Source organism: Natator depressus, chromosome 7, assembly GCF_965152275.1.
Source record: "Natator depressus isolate rNatDep1 chromosome 7, rNatDep2.hap1, whole genome shotgun sequence".
Classification (NCBI taxonomy): Eukaryota; Metazoa; Chordata; order Testudines; family Cheloniidae; genus Natator; species Natator depressus.
In genome coordinates this window covers 92,250,768-92,267,380 of record NC_134240.1, presented here as the reverse complement: position 1 = coordinate 92,267,380, position 16,613 = coordinate 92,250,768, and the positions used below count along the sequence as shown (strand labels likewise).

Here is a 16,613-nt window from a genome sequence, read left to right as displayed (position 1 = left end):
TTTTATAAATTTTATTTGTGATTTAAGTAGAATGTCTCCAGTGATTTAGTGTTTTAATCTTGCATATAACTGAATGAGATCTCAAATGGTTCAATAATATGGCACTATTCAGCCTAGGTTTCATGAAAAAGATCTTTTAAGAAGCAGTTATATTACATAATGTCCATTTAAAACATGATCTAGTTTGAATATCATACTCTGTAGGCAACACCATATTCAGAGGCAATGCGTGGGGGGGGTGTCCCACAGGGTCACGTGTCCTCCCCCTCCCCCCGATATCTGCCAGGGCTCACACCAGAATCTTTATATTGTTCCCCTCCTTCCCCACTACAACAGTTATACATTGGCTCTGCTCAGAGCCATCTAGTGGGGGCAGCTGCCATCATTCCCTTTGCCTTGCCCAGGAGCTGCCCCTGGCCTGTGTCTTTGCAGAGCTTACCCCTTCCCACTGCCTCACCTAAGGTTGGAAGCAGTCCTGTCCCTTCCTGCCCAGACAGCACTGCTGCCACTTACACAGGCTGCCACTGGCCCCCAACATAGCCCAGTCACCTCCTGTTCCCTGGCTGAAGTGCAGGCAGGAAGGGGTTAAGGAGGCTGCACTGGGACCCCCAGGAGCCACCGGGGTAATTGGGATCTGGCAGAGAGGAGAAGATGACACCAAACCTCAGCCCAGGGAGAGTGCGGTGAGGGGTCCAGTACAGCTTGGCTCCTTCCTTCCCTGCCAGTGGCACTGATACCACCCTGGGGTGGAGATGCCTCCTGCCATCGGCTGCCCTTCTGCACAGACAGCGGCAGCCAGGTAGGGCGGCCTCCTGCATGTGCCCCTGGATGCAGAGCTGAGGGGTACAGACAGGGCACAGGAGCTCAGCCTGCTCCGGATAGCCTGAGCTACCTGCTGAAGGTGGGGAAGGGATGGAGGGGCACTGCCTGAGGAGCGAAGGGCGTTCAGAGCTACCCCTAGGCTGGCAGAAATCTGGAAGGTCTCAGTGCAGCATGGATGGCCTCAGAGGCTGGCTCACAGGTCACAGCAATTAGCTTGCCAGGCTCCAGCAGTGTCTCTCCGAGAGTCTCAAAGCTCTTTACAAACCACAGTGCACCGCTGGGAGCGAGGCAGGGATCCCCGATTATACAGAGGCCATTTAACCTCATTGCATTTAACCTCATGCACCTGTGCGGGCATGTATCTGTGCAGGGGCTGCACCTGTAGTCCTAAGAATTGGGCCCAGCTGCCTTGTCCAAGCTCACAGAGTCCATCAAGGAGCCAGGAGGGTTGGGATCCAGCAGCCAAAGTCCAGGCAGGACCGGGAGCCTGTGGCCAAAGGTGGGGCTGGCCAGGAGCTGGCTCTGAGCTGGATGGTGCTAGGAAACTGCTCTGTGTTGCACTAAAGGCGGCGCACGGCTGTGCTGCAGCCCACAAGACCATATAGTGTATTCCTCCCCAGGCGTCGCTTCTGCTGCCAGGGTTCACACCAGAACCTCTAAATTGTACCCCCACCTTTTATCAACATCACCTCTGTTCACTTTGCTGGTGCAATGCTGGTGAAACCTCAGATTACATGTGGAAGTGGTTAGGTGACAGACCATGAATCCCAGTGACCCTGGTGATATTCTAAACTAAAAGCAATCACGTGTGTACCTATTTCCATCATTTCACACTGACTCAGACAGTCAAGGCTTCAGGATGATGTTTGGGGTTATTGTGTATGCTGGTTATGTAGCTGGTAATATTTTATATATATAAATATATATAACCAGCTACACAACAACATAACCAGCATACACATGTAGTATGCACTATATATATATAAAATATAATATAGTGCATACTACAAACCTTTGCACTTTTAAAAACAAAATATTTAGGGCCATTAGCCAATTTGGTACATTTAGTTTACAAAGCTTACAATGCATATTTTTATCTCTACATGTTTGTTTCTACAGCATAATTATGTAATTATTATAACTAGCTAACTATGATATAGTTACATGTACTTACACTGTTAACAGTTGGGACATAACCATTTCTCTTAACTACAAATTCTCATTGAAGGTGTACGCTTTTATTCTGGGAGCCAAATACTTCCATTATAGTTTAATGCATCTCTTGGTTTGTCTATCTGCAGTTGACCTACCTAGGCCTTTTGTATCTGAAACTTGGGTGTTGGCAAGAAGACAAATACAGTCATTGAAAAGTGTTAACATTTCCTACTATGTATCAGTCAAAAAAATTTCTCTCTTACATTACATAAGATTAGTAAAAGTTTAAAGTATGAACTCCGTGATTGTGTGTTATCACAGTTAAGAGATGTGAATATTTGTTTTGTATAGTCTGCCACTGAAAATTGGGCATATATATTACAATTATTAATGGTCACTAGGTATAGATATGATTCAGTTCTAGGACATATTGGTCACCAAACATGATTTCCCTTCATAATACCTAAGGAAAAAGACTGAATAAAAGAGAAGGAAAAATGAAAGAAAGAATCCTGGATTTAAAGGAAAAAAAATGTAAAATAATAATAGAAAATAGACGAAGGTACAAGGCCTAATGGAACTGCTTTATAAAAAAATCCAACCCTTAGGAAAAACTGAATATCATCACTATTTTCATGTCCTTAATAAGGACATGTCACAAACTTATAGGTTAACAGTGCTGCAAAAGTCACCCCTTTTTTATACTATTTAGCAAATATTCATAGCTAAGCAGGTTGATGCAAAACAGAGTTGTACTCCCATTTACTAATATACCTTGTTACATTACTGAATGAAATTTGACAATCCTAACCAAAACAAAATAAACATCTTGCATGAAGGAAAAAAAAGTTAGGGATAATCACTTGTTTCAAAAGAATATATCAAAGAACTAGATCTGAAAAAACAGTCCCTGCTACACTGTATAATACTGAATTCTTGTGCCCCATAGTGGTGAAGTATATTATTGCTCAATGCTGCTTAAGTTATAGTTGTCTCTATAGAATAAACATTAATCTTTTAATAAACATTTAGGAAAGAATGGTTTTAAATAAATCTTGAATTTTCTACCACGTTAATGAATATGAAATGTCGAATATAAAATATGAAACAGTTGAAAAAAACTCCACCTAGAGACACTTATACAAAGGGTTTTTAATTTTTTTTCATAAGTTATCCTACTGAATGTTTAGGGCACATTTACTGCATTAAGATTTCTTGTACTCCACCACCAGTAACATAACCATGCGAGTTACAAACTAATATTTAAACTTGAAAACATATCAGAAAATTAGAAGTATGAAGGTTACATTTGCAGATTTAAAACTACAAATGATAGGATACAGTACAATGCATACGTGGCCATCAGATGCACCACTTACAATTTTCAAAAAATTAGGCACTTATGATTGAGCTGTCCACTAATAAAGCTTGTCTACTGTCTTTATCACTCCTACTCTTTACTTCATTAAACAGATTACTTAATATTTACTAATAAAATTCATGCTCTCTCCCACAGAGTGTGAGATCATTATTAAAAACGAATAAGGCTACTATGACAACAGGCCTAAGAGAACTCAGCTACATAATAAAAAGATCTATTTACTGAGCCATACTGATCAACAAGAATGCCAGTTCAATTACTCAGAAATTAAGGCAGCTAAACCTGCACCTACAATTAAGATTTTTAACTGAAGTGCTGCACCTTCTGCATAAGACAATGTTAGATATAGTTCTAAAATATTAAGAAGTATATTTATAATTCCAGTTATAGGCTATTTGATACATCTGGTATTTCTGAAATGATAAAAACAGCATATATGCTTTCTTGTTGTTCCTATTCCTTACTCCACTTCCGCTTGCCTGACTTAAAGATGGAAAATAAAATCATTCACACACATTATGAAAAAACACATTACATATACTCCTCAGAAATCAAAGTCACTTCCAAATAATATAATTCCTGATTTTTCTAATATGTAGTGAATAGAGAAATTACACTTTGCAACTGAGAATAATCACTTTAGTGCACAAATTCTAGTGCAGAAAAGCATTTCTATAAACGCCTAAAATATAAATTCCTATTTGTGGATTCATTTTTTAAGAGAAAGCATGTCTATGAATTCTAGCTACAGGGCATTGTCTCCTTCCTAGAGCAGGACTGGGGCAGCTGAAATGCTGTAATTCTCAAGCCTAGTTACTGAAAGGACCACTTCCTCCAAAAAGGAATTATTTCAGTTTGGATTAGTGAGGAGAACTAATGTTCTCCCAATCCTTATACTGTGAAGCATTCTTGCCAGCGAAGGAAGTGCTCATTCTACTAAGCACGTGACAGTGTAGCTGCTATCCATGAACTTTGGTTCCTATTCCTTGAAGGCCTCTAGTCATAAGGATTTTCTCCTTATGTAAAGAGATCTACCTCTTGTTTCCCCCATGTTTATTATACCCATCTTTTGCTGCTCTGATATATTGCTTAATTAACCTGCCTATATACCAAGACTTCCTTTTACATCCATAGCCTCTGAAGACCATTCATTTAAGTGACTTTTTTTTATTATTGATTACAGTGTTATGTAACTGTATTGGTCCCAGGATACAAGAGAGACAAGGTGGGAGAGGTAATATATTTTATTAGACTAATGTCTGTTGGTGAAAGAGACAGGCTTTCAAGCTCCACAGAGCTCTTCTTCAGGTCATCAGAAGAAAATGACAACCTGAAGACCTCTGTGGAACTCAAAAGCTTGTCTCTTTCACCAACAGACATTAGTCCAATAAATGATAGATATTTCACCCACCTTGTCTCTTTTTGTATTACTATAGCACCTAGTAGCTGTAGTCATGGCCCAGGGTTCCACTGTGGTAGGCGCTGTGCAAACAGAATATGAGGATGATCCCCAACCCCAAGAAGCTTACAATCTAAGTATAAGACAAGACAACAGAGGGATACAGACAGACGGGGGAGTGCAAGGAAGCAATAAGACAATACTACTCAACATAATAAGCAGTGGTCTCTGAACACCAATAGCCTAACTGCAATATCCACTAGAATTGCAAACATGGCCACACGAAGCAACATGGAACTCTCTTTCTTGTTCAATTACTTAAAAGCAGATACTGATGTGATTTTGCCAGGTCTGAATAACAAATACTGACCTCTCAGAGTGCATACAATGACATGTTTCTCAGCTCCAGAAAATGGTTGCTACTCCCTTTTGTCCTTTTATAGAATAGTGAAACAGTAAAACTTGTTTACAACCTAAAATGTTCAGGTTAGTTAAATGTAGAGGACTATGAGGAACTCCAACAGGCCTAATACCACCAGGTACACTAATTGCCATTAAAAAGCAAATGGGCCAAACGTGCTCTGTTCTATCCTCATTGCACTATGCCAAGATTTAAATAGCCAGTTGGAGATTCACCTTGCAAAGGTGAATCCCCAAGTGGTATAATTCCAACAAAGGGTGTATGTTACTAATGGTTACTCTTTGTATTACAGTAGCATCTACCCAACTCAGATTGAGCCCCATTGTGCTAGGTGCTGTACAAACACATAGTAGGAGGCAGTCCCTGCTCTGAAGAGCTTACAATGAAAACTGACAAGACATACAGTAGGTGGGAGAGGAAACAAAGGCACAGAGAAGTGAAGTAACTTGCCTAGGTTCACAGAGAAAGTCAGCAGTAGAGCCAAGAATAGAATCCTGATCTCCTGCCTTCTAGACGGGTGTGCTCTGTCCACTGGATCATGCTGCCTCTCCTGACATTTCCCAATCATGAATAAGTTTGCTGGATGAATCTATAAACTAAATATCAGGGCCCATTTAATGAATTTCAGTATAAACTGAGCCTTCCAGAATATGCACAGCCATAGTTGTAACCTTTCAACATCTGTTCATGATGAAACAGCTATTAAAATTAATAAAATATTAAACTAACAGAAACACAAATTACTACAATACTGTGATTTAGACATAGATATGGTCCATTTTGTATACTGCATTCCAGAAAATAAAATAGTCTCCTCGCTCTAGGTTTAATATTATCAAGCAGCAAATCTGAGTGTTATAACATTGCTCTTCTTGGTGGTGGAGGAAGGCTGATGGACCTTCACATCTTCCTCTGCTGATCCTCTTACCTAACATATATGTATGACCAAAGAATAAAATGAGGAAGATGAATCTTCAGATACTGAAGGTTCTGACACAGGCCATGTGGCAGTAAGAAGGAACTGGAGAAGCAGCCAGTCTGTTCTGCCCTTTATCTCCTCAGCTGGAAGCACAAGGAGACCAAGGGTACGTGAGCAGACCAACAGATACCACTTTCAAGAATCCCCCATATTCAGGTACACGGAGAACATGTGTACACCTATGTGAAATACATATAGGGACTGGTACTCAAAGAAGAAACACTGTTTGGTAAATACTTTATAGTCCCTTTGACATGATGGCGTCTCCCTTATAAGCCTGCCTTTGCAACACCCTTCTCTAGTAAAAAGAAAAGGAGTACTTGTGGCACCTTAGAAATTAACAAATTTGTTAGCGCTCAAATAAATTTGTTAGTCTCTAAGGTGCCACAAGTACTCCTTTTCTTTTTGTAGATATAGACTAACATGACTGCTACTCTGAAACCCTTCACTAGTATATCTCCAAACAGCCTACATCCAGCAACATTTGCAGAGAATATCGTGCCCACCCATTTCCTATTGTTCAAGTCACAGCCATTTTATTATAGATGCTACACAGATATTACCAAATACTTGAATGACTACATACATCCCCTTATTCACGTACCATAACTAACTTAATCTAAGGAAATTTATTTTGATATAATTGATGCATTTTTAAATAATTTGTTTGTGAAGATATTTTGACCTATTAGCTTCTGAGTATCAGGTGGAGTCAGGTAAAAAAAAATGAGATTACAGAGATTTTTAAGCATCCATATATACCCCAGAAGAAAAGGAACAGCCAACTCTTGCTTATTTAAAACTGACTTTACTGTTTTATCTTTATAGTTATCATACTAGGTCATAACGTAGAGTAGATGTAGGTCTGCACAGCTGCTGAAAACTCACAGTTCCTACTCAAAGATACCTCAGTGGTTTCGGTATTTAGGAAATAAATCTCTTCATATGCTTTAGTACCATTTAGTCAACACACAAAGAATCTAGAGAACTCTTTTTATCAAAATTGTTTCAAAATAGACAACAGGAAAAAATGTCTCTCTGAATCTCAAATCCTGAATCAAATGTTTTTCTGTGGAGTAAAAACAGCCTAAAGTAGTAATAAAAGAATGAGCATTAATTTTGCTTTTTCTAGCTTTCTTTTTGTATTCTGTAGAATTTATTCTTTTCTTATCTACCATGTCAGCAGAATACTATGACAAACAAAATTACCTCTCCTGTCTCTCACATTTAGATAAAATTGAGCACCAAATCAGCCCTTGTAACATCTCTGCACTAAAGGCCTTGGAATCTGTCCAGTATATTATCCATATCTAAATTATCTTAATAGCGGGGTCTATGTCTTTTTTCACTTCTGAATCAAAGATAAGGAAATGATACCTGCTATCTTCCCTATAACTACAAACTAGGGCTGTCAATTACTTGCTGTTAACCCATGTGATTAACTCAAAAAAATTATGCACGATTAATTTCAGTTTTAATCACACTGTTAAACAAAAGCAGAATACCAAATATTTTCGGATGTTTTTCTACATTTTCAAATATATTTATTTCCATGACAACACAGAATACAAAAAGTGTAGTACTCACTTTATAATTTTTTATTAAAAATATTTGCACAGTAAAATGATAAACAAAAGAAATAGTATTTTTCAATTTACCTCATTCAAGCACTGCAGTGCAATCTCTTTATCGTGAAACTGCAACTTACAAATGTAGATTTTTTTGTGTAACATAACTGCACTCAAAAACTAAACAATGTAAAACTTTAGAGCCTACAAGTCCACTCAGTCCTACTTCTTGTTCAGCCAATCGCTAAGACAAACAAGTTTGTTTATATTTACGGGAGATAATGCTGCCCACTTCTTATTTACATTACATGAAAGTGAGAACGCGCGTTCTCATGGCACTTGTGTAGCCAGCATTGCAAGGTATTTACGTGCCAGATATGCTAAACGTTTGCATGCCCCGAAATTGTTAATTCCTTAGGATATGAACTGTCTATTATATACAGCACCAGGCACAAGGGGATCCTTGACTACGGCCTCTACATACTACTGTAATATAAATACTTAAACACAAAAAGGTAAAAGAATATCAAGGTTGCGAGGTCAAGCAGCCAAATGTTAGGAAATGCCAAAATTAAGGTTACGCATGCAACGTGAACCCCTTGTGTGCATATAGCTACTTTATAATAATTACATGATCACATACTATTTTTTCCACATGACGTCAATATATACACACAAAAGTGTTGAATTAAAGTTGCACAGGGAACTTTAATTCTGGCAATTTTAGCTTTTGAGTGCTTGACTTTGCTACCACAACAGTCTTATTTTTTTTTTTTTTTTTTTTGGTATGTAATTTTCTAGTTTTTTAAAAAAACTGAAAAAACAGAAATTCCATCTTGTGGCATCATATTGACATCTGTATGGGTCATTACCAACACTGGATCTGTTAGATCCACAGCACAGTCCTCTCTGCCTTTTGAGCTAACAGAGTAACTGATAGCAGTAGTATGCTAGCATTCTCTATGTGGCCGAGCAGTAGAGCAGGAAATACATGTTCTGCCAGTGGGTTTTACATATTTTTGCTGACAGAAGAGAAATACTCTAAATAGAAACCTTCGGTTTCATTCCAGGCTCCGAAAAGCAGTGTTCTCTAGTGGTCATAGACCTCTCTGCCCTGGTTCCTCCCAAACCCAATCACTTCTGTCCCAGTCCTGTCCCTTCCCTCACCCTCCTCTGCTCCTCATCCATCCATCCTCCCACCCCACACCCACTTCCACATCCAAATCTCCTCATCCAACTAGTCCCAGTCCCGCCCCCTGGAACTCCTCGTTCTAGTTCTAGTTTTCCCCTCATGGCTTCCCATCCAGCTTCCCATTTTCTCCCCATCCTAGCCTCCTCATTCTAGTCCCCCTCATAGTCTTGTTGCTCAGCTAGTCCCAGTCTCCTCCATCTAAATTCCTTATCCAATCTCAGACTTCCCACCCAGTCCCAATCTCCTGCCCCCACCATCTCCCAGCCCTCAACCCCAGTCTCCTTGTCACAATTTACTCCCTTCATACCGCCCCAAACACACAGAGGTCCCAGTTCTTGGTCCTTTGCATTCATGCCAGGTTAATTTTTCCTCCATGCTGTCTGAGTGCCAGCAGAGGGAGCACTGAGCACATAGGACAGAAAAAAAGAACAGGAGTACTTGTGGCACCTTAGAGACTAACAAATTTATTTAAGCATAAGCTTTTGGGGGCTACAGCCCACTTCATCAGATGCATAGAATGGAACATATAGTAAGAGGATATATATACACACACACACACACACACACACACAGAGAAAATATGAAAAGGTGGAAGTTGCCAGACCAACTTTAAGAGGCTAATTAATTAAGATTAGCCATTATCAGCAGGAGAAAAAAAACTTTTGTAGGGATAATCAAGATGGCCCATTTCAGACAGTTGACAAGAGGTGTAAGGATGCTTAACTTGGGGAAACAGATTCAATTTGTGTAATGACCCAGCCACTCCCAGTCTCTATTCAAGCCTGAGTTAATGTTATCTAGTTTGCAAATCAATTCAAGTTCTAAGCATCCTCACACCTCTTGTCAATTGTCTGAAATGGGCCATCTTGATTATCACTACAAAAGTTTTTTTCTCCTACTGATAATAACTCATCTTAATTAATTAGCCTCTTAGAGTTGGTCTGGCAACTTCCACCTTTTCATCTTTTCTGAATGTATATATATCCTCTTACTATATGTTCCATTCTATGCATCTGATGAAGTGGGCTCTAGCTCACGAAAGCTTATGCTCAAATAAGTCTCACTGCTCTCATTTCTTGTGCCTGGCACCACAATGTCCTGCACCAGCCAGGAGCAATTGCAGGGATAGCATGCTTTAGCCCAGGGCTACAGGGGCTGAGAAGAACTATCCCTGCAATTGCTCCTGGCTGGTGCAGGACATTGTGGTGCCAGGCACAAGAAATGAGAGCAGTGAGACTTATTTGAGCATAAGCTTTCGTGAGCTAGAGCCCACTTCATCAGATGCATAGAATGGAACATATAGTAAGAGGATATATATACATTCAGAAAAGATGAAAAGGTGGAAGTTGCCAGACCAACTCTAAGAGGCTAATTAATTAAGATGAGTTATTATCAGTAGGAGAAAAAAACTTTTGTAGTGATAATCAAGATGGCCCATTTCAGACAATTGACAAGAGGTGTGAGGATGCTTAGAACTTGAATTGATTTGCAAACTAGATAACATTAACTCAGGCTTGAATAGAGACTGGGAGTGGCTGGGTCATTACACAAATTGAATCTGTTTCCCCAAGTTAAGCATCCTTACACCTCTTGTCAACTGTCTGAAATGGGCCATCTTGATTATCCCTACAAAAGTTTTTTTTCTCCTGCTGATAATGGCTAATCTTAATTAATTAGCCTCTTAAAGTTGGTCTGGCAACTTCCACCTTTTCATATTTTCTCTGTGTGTGTGTGTGTGTGTGTGTGTATGTATATATATATCCTCTTACTATATGTTCCATTCTATGCATCTGATGAAGTGGGCTCTAGCTCACGAAAGCTTATGCTCAAATAAGTCTCACTGCTCTCATTTCTTGTGCCTGGCACCACAATGTCCTGCACCAGCCAGGAGCAATTGCAGGGATAGTTCTTCTCAGCCCCTGTAGCCCTGGGCTAAAGCATGCTATGTGCTGACAGAATCTTTAAAAAGAAAAGGAGTACTTGTGGCACCTTAGAGACTAACCAATTTATTTGAGCATAAGCTTTCGTGAGCTACAGCTCACTTCATCGGATGCATACTGCGGAAGTGAAGAAACAGATCGATAGAGCCAGAAGAGCTCCCAGAAGTCACCAACCACAAGACAGGCCTAACAAAGACAGGCCTGTCCTATGGTGGGTGACTTCTGGGAGCTCTTCTGGCTCTATCGATCTGTTTCTTCACTTCCGCAGTATGCATCCGATGAAGTGAGCTGTAGCTCACGAAAGCTTATGCTCAAATAAATTGGTTAGTCTCTAAGGTGCCACAAGTACTCCTTTTCTTTTTGCGAATACAGACTAACACGGCTGCTACTCTGAAACCTGACAGAATCTTTAGAGAATCTAGCTTCCAAACTCAAGCAAAACTCTAATGAGCATATGCAAACTGAACTTTTTCAAAGGCCAAATTTTGTCAATTTTTCACAAGAGCAGCAAAGGGCTCACAGACAAAGGGCCATCCATCGGTCAAATTTCAAATCCCTACTCCAAACCATGGAGAGCTAGAGCGTCTCAATTAAATGGTTGTGATAATTTTTGTTTTGTTTAAACATATGGACAAAAAGCCCTTATTTTTCCCTAATCTCATTCTTGGAAAAAAAAACAAAAACATTTTTACTGAAATTTACCAAAGCAATTCAACCTGAGGCAGACACCTTGCATAACAAATTTTAGCCTAAATGGCTGAAGTCTGACAAAATAGTAAGCACCTAAAAACAGGGTCTTATACTGGGAGGTGCTGGGCAACCTTAACACTGAATAATTAAGTAGTGCAGAAGCACCAGCTATTCGCCAGTGCCATTTAAGATGAATGAGCATGAAATTTCACATTGGAAAACCAGTATAAAAGGCTTTTTGCTGCAAATATTCTGCAAGATGAAAACAAAGCACAGATTTCCTAAGTCATTACTGATGTAGATGAGTGAGCACTCTGAAGATGTAAAATGATATAATGCAAGAAGTGCTAAGAATTATTACACATTATTGTCAACATTTTGGAAAACTTTCATCTATACCTCCACTTGCACAAACAAGATAGCAAAAAACCCACCACAAATAACTAACCAAGAATGAACTGTAATACAAGAAGAAAGGCAATATTACCTTTTCCTGAAACTACTTCTTTCTCATGTCTCCATCTAAATCCAAACTGTGATAAAGATAAAAACTGAAATTAAGTTCTGAACAGTCAAATAAATTCCAAAGACATACAAAATTTTAAAAAGTTAATTTCAACTGCTTGCTGCCTTTTAGCACTGTTTCCTTGTTTAGCTCTGTTAAATAAAATATTAATCCCCCACCCAATAGAAAGAAACTCACTGATTTTTTATTGTTGGATTGAATCATGAATGGAATCTGATTTAGTAGACACGGATCTACAAGTCTACAATGTCTTGCTAGCAGGCAGAAAGTAAGAGAAATCAGGAGAGAAAGAATTGTATTTCATTCTGCATTGCAATTCTTTCTTTACTGTATACAGTGAGGAGAGCGCTGGAAGTTGAAACAGAATGTGAAATAGACATTTTAGTTACGTTTCAACATCCCATTCTCCACCTCATCCCTACATGAATTAAAACAAAACTACATTTATCTAAAGCCTTGTCTACACTACACTGCTAAGCGTCTACACTGAAATGTAGCTCCCACCAATGTCACTCACCCACTACACCAACCTAATAACTCCACCTCTGCGAGAGGCATAACGTATAAGTTGATGCTGTTAGGTTGACGCAGTGTCAGCTTGCTTCCTTTCAGAAACCATCACACAATGCCCCTCACTGGCAGTTAAATCAGTGCAAGCGCACCTTGGTGAGGATGCACACTGCCAACACAAGGAGCATAGTGTGGACACGTAAAACCGATTCAATTACCGCAGTGGCTGTGCGTCAACACAACTTAGGTCGACTTAATTTTGTAGTCTAGACTTGCCCTAACTTGTATTTCTTTTTGTTTCTAGACTTTGTCCAGGAATTTCATATGAAGATAACACAGGCCCCTTTCCCTGAGAAATCGATCTCCGTACTATTCCCTGCTTTTTCTGCCCACCACCCTTAAATCAAACCATTCCCTGACATATTAGGTGGAGTCTAGTGAGAAGGCCAGACTGTAAGAAAGAAAGCTGATATCAGGATACACAGAGGGAGGGAGGATAGTCTGAAGGAAATGGTCTGGTCTAAGATCACTGCTAATTAAAAAGCAGAGAGGGGGGAACAGAGATCAGCAGCACATCATTTCCCTGGAAGGAGGGTGCTTTTTATCTAATCAGTGTTGCCAACTCTTGTGCTTTCTTTGAGAATGATGGAAATGGCATGGTGGTTGGTGATGACATTGGTGATGTCAAATGACATTGGTGGTGTCAAATGATGGAATTTTGGAGGGTGCTGGGCTGGCGATGATGCAAGAAGCGCCAGCCCCCTTGAGAAATTCAGCCGTGTTGGAAGCCAGTAGAGTTTCTCCCCTCCACTCACTGTTCTCACAGAGGGGAGGAGGGAGCAGAGTCTAGCAGCCTAGCACAGTTCCGCTCCTTCCTCCCTTCCCTCCTCTGAGAAATATGGACAGGACAATGCCTCTACTCCTCACCCCTACAGCCTCTAGCCGGGGCAGAAGGGGGGTGAAGAGCCCATGTAGCCACCCACCCCCAAGACCGGGATAGGGGAGAAAGAAGCCTGCTCGAGCCCCACCACAGAGGTGAGGTTGGGGGGCTGAATAGGGGAAGGGGAGTGAACTGATGGTTAGGGCTGAGGGAACTGTACTGGGAGGGGAGGGGGAACTGAATTGATGGTGGGGGTTGGGGGCTGACGAGATGGGGGGCTGAACTAATGGAGGTGGGGCTGATAAGGCCAAACTGAGTGGGGGGCAGGGGTGAGGATCAATTGGTGGGCAGGACATGGGCAGACGTGGGGGTGAGAGCCCCTGTGGCAAGGACCAATACTTTTGGGAAAGTGAGAAACACTAAATGTCTCTCTCAATCCCACAAATGATGAGCTAGGACAGTTAAAAAAAAAAATAAAATAATAATGTTTTTTCATCTTTTTTTTTTTTTTTAATCCTCATGATTTTGATCTCTTGAGGGGGACCAACTCATGATTTTGGCAATACTGTGTCTTCATCTGAAATTCCTGGACCAAATAAACATGTCAACCATATAAAATTAAAACTCTTTGGGCCAGGGACCACATATTCATATGTGTTTATAGAGCAATTTACACTATAGGACCCTGATTGGAGAGCTAAGTAAATATAATTTTGTTTGAAAACCAGTTAATACGTATTTAAACTCACCTAAAATTGCCATATAAATTTAGTGCTTTTCTCAATTATTTCAGTGCAGAATGTGTTTACTTATCTTCATTTCTCTTATTTCCTAGCTTTTACCAAGAAAATGGCAGGTTTGTCAGGGAGTGAATTTTACCTTTTTGTTAATTGTAATAATTCATTTAAAAGATATTTTCTGTTTTGCTACATATCATTTTCTGAGAAAAAACAAAACACTTGAGTGTCCCTTCAATGCCCAAACTGTCTCTAGTATTTTTTTTAAACATAATCCAGTAGTGACCAGACTGTGCATTTTTAGCCCATTGATACACGATGAACACAAGGCAACTCCAATAGCTTAACGATGCACATCTCCTGACTTATTGCTTAATTACAGAACTACTCATATGGTATACCCGTAATACAATCTGCTAAATGGAAAACCCAGAAAGCAGCCTAGGAATGCATCTGGGAGAATTTCAATTTATCAACAGAGTACAACTGCTGACAGTAAAAGATTACAAAGCTCCTGTTGATGGCTGAATTGGAAAACTCAACTGAGTTCAAAGGAGGCTATCTGCATGTTGTAACATTTATCAAAGGTTAAACCGGACAGAAAAAATACAAAAATGTCATATGGAAATGGAGTAACAACATCATGTAGTGCACACAAAAAAAAACACATAAGAGGAACATGATGCTATTAATATATACAGACCACTAAGAAAAAACTGCAAGCTGTAATGGGCTACAGTATCACCAATATGTAGATGCTCAGTTCCATAACTCACATTGTATGAAACGCAGATTATACCATCTCTCTGCTTCTCTGACTTGGTCTATAATTGCAAACATTGTAGCTAAAATTTTGCTAGGGCTAGGGCTTAGGCATTTTTTCCTACAGTAGAACCTCAGAGTTACGAACACCAGAGTTATGAACTGACCAGTCAACCACACCTGTCATTTGGAACCGGAAGTACACAATCAGGCAGCAGCAGAGACAAAAAAACCAAACACACACACAAAAATAAGGTACAGTACTGCATTAAACTTTAACTACTAAAAAAATAAAGGGAAAGCAGCATTTTTCTTCTGCATAGTAAAGTTCTGAAGCTGTATTAAGTCACTGTTCAGTTGTAAACTTTCCAAAGAACCACCATAGTGTTTTCTTCAGTTATAAACATTTCAGAGTTATGAACAACCTCCATTCCGAGGTGTTTGTTACTGTGAGGTTCTACTGTACGGTGTCACCTAACTCTGCTCTGTGGTAAAAACACCTGAGCCCTGCCTATAAACAGATTCCATGGTTGCCATCAGTGCTAGAGCAGCGCTGGAGGTGATTTATGGTTATGTAGACAAGAGAATAAGCGGTGCTAGCTGGCAACAGGAGACGCATCTGTAGGAATAAGTGGGAATGTATTGGCCCTCTCTATTCAAGGTACATATTTGCCCTTCATTAATGTAGTTTTAAGTCTTTTAAGACTTAAGGTCCTATTGAACCCATAACTATTTCCTGGATACTCCAGATGCAAGTGACCCGTAATGCTTATTTATCATCTATGGTTGACCAGAAAGAAGCAGACCACCTCAAGTGAGGTTGATTATTATGACCGAATTATATCACTGCTCCATTCCTTTATGTGTTTACTTTCAAGTGAAATTTAAGGAATTGGTTCACATTCTTCAAAGCTCTTAATGGTCTAGGATCTGCCTAACTCAGACTTATTATGACTATTATTGTTCATTTATACAAAGCTACAAACTTATGCAGTTTAAGTATATGTAAACTTTACAATACAGAACAAGACAAGTTAGATGTCCTAAAGTATTTACAAGACACAGGACACACTGTAGTTTGTGAGAAGGAACAAATACTGGTGAGGAAATCAAGGTCAGAAATATTTTTGAAATAAGTTGCTTTTAACAAGGGATTTGATGGATGAAAGAGAATGCCAAGCAGACAAAGATTGGGAGCCTGCTTCAAGCATTGAGGCCTACATGAAAAAAGTTGCAAAGCTGAGAGTGGAAGGTTGTGATAAGGGAGAACTGAAGAGAGAATACTGGAAAGAAGTCTGGAGGGAGAGAGGGAGCAAGACTATATAGGGTCTTGACAGGAAGCACCAGGATCTCAGATTTTATGTGGAAAGAGACAGAGAAGCCAATGAAGGTGCTATAGTTAAAAGCACTGCTTAATTATTATATGTACTGTGTACTCCTCCTTCATTCATTCAAAATCTTTAGCTGAAATGAAACTTTCCCAAGCAACCTTCTAGTCACAGAACAAAAAGACTGCATGGAACACTGCGAAATAAAGTTACTAGAACTATTTGACTACTCCAGAACATTCAGCCACTTTGTACCTCCACAGCATACTGGGGCCACTTGATGTCAGGGCCAAAGCACAATCAAAATTAAACCAGTGGAATGA

General features: G+C 39.8%; 1 protein-coding gene across 2 annotated transcripts in view; it reads right to left on the bottom strand.

The window, feature by feature from the left end:
- The window catches only part of LOC141991053 (protein FRA10AC1), a 55,571-nt gene that overhangs the window by 17,954 nt on the left and 21,004 nt on the right, over window positions 1–16,613 (bottom strand). For both annotated transcript variants that reach the window (XM_074959076.1, XM_074959075.1), the window contains exon 8: window positions 12,035–12,080. In XM_074959076.1, the coding sequence (XP_074815177.1) occupies window positions 12,035–12,080 (46 nt within the window). The remainder of the gene's footprint in view (window positions 1–12,034; window positions 12,081–16,613) is intronic.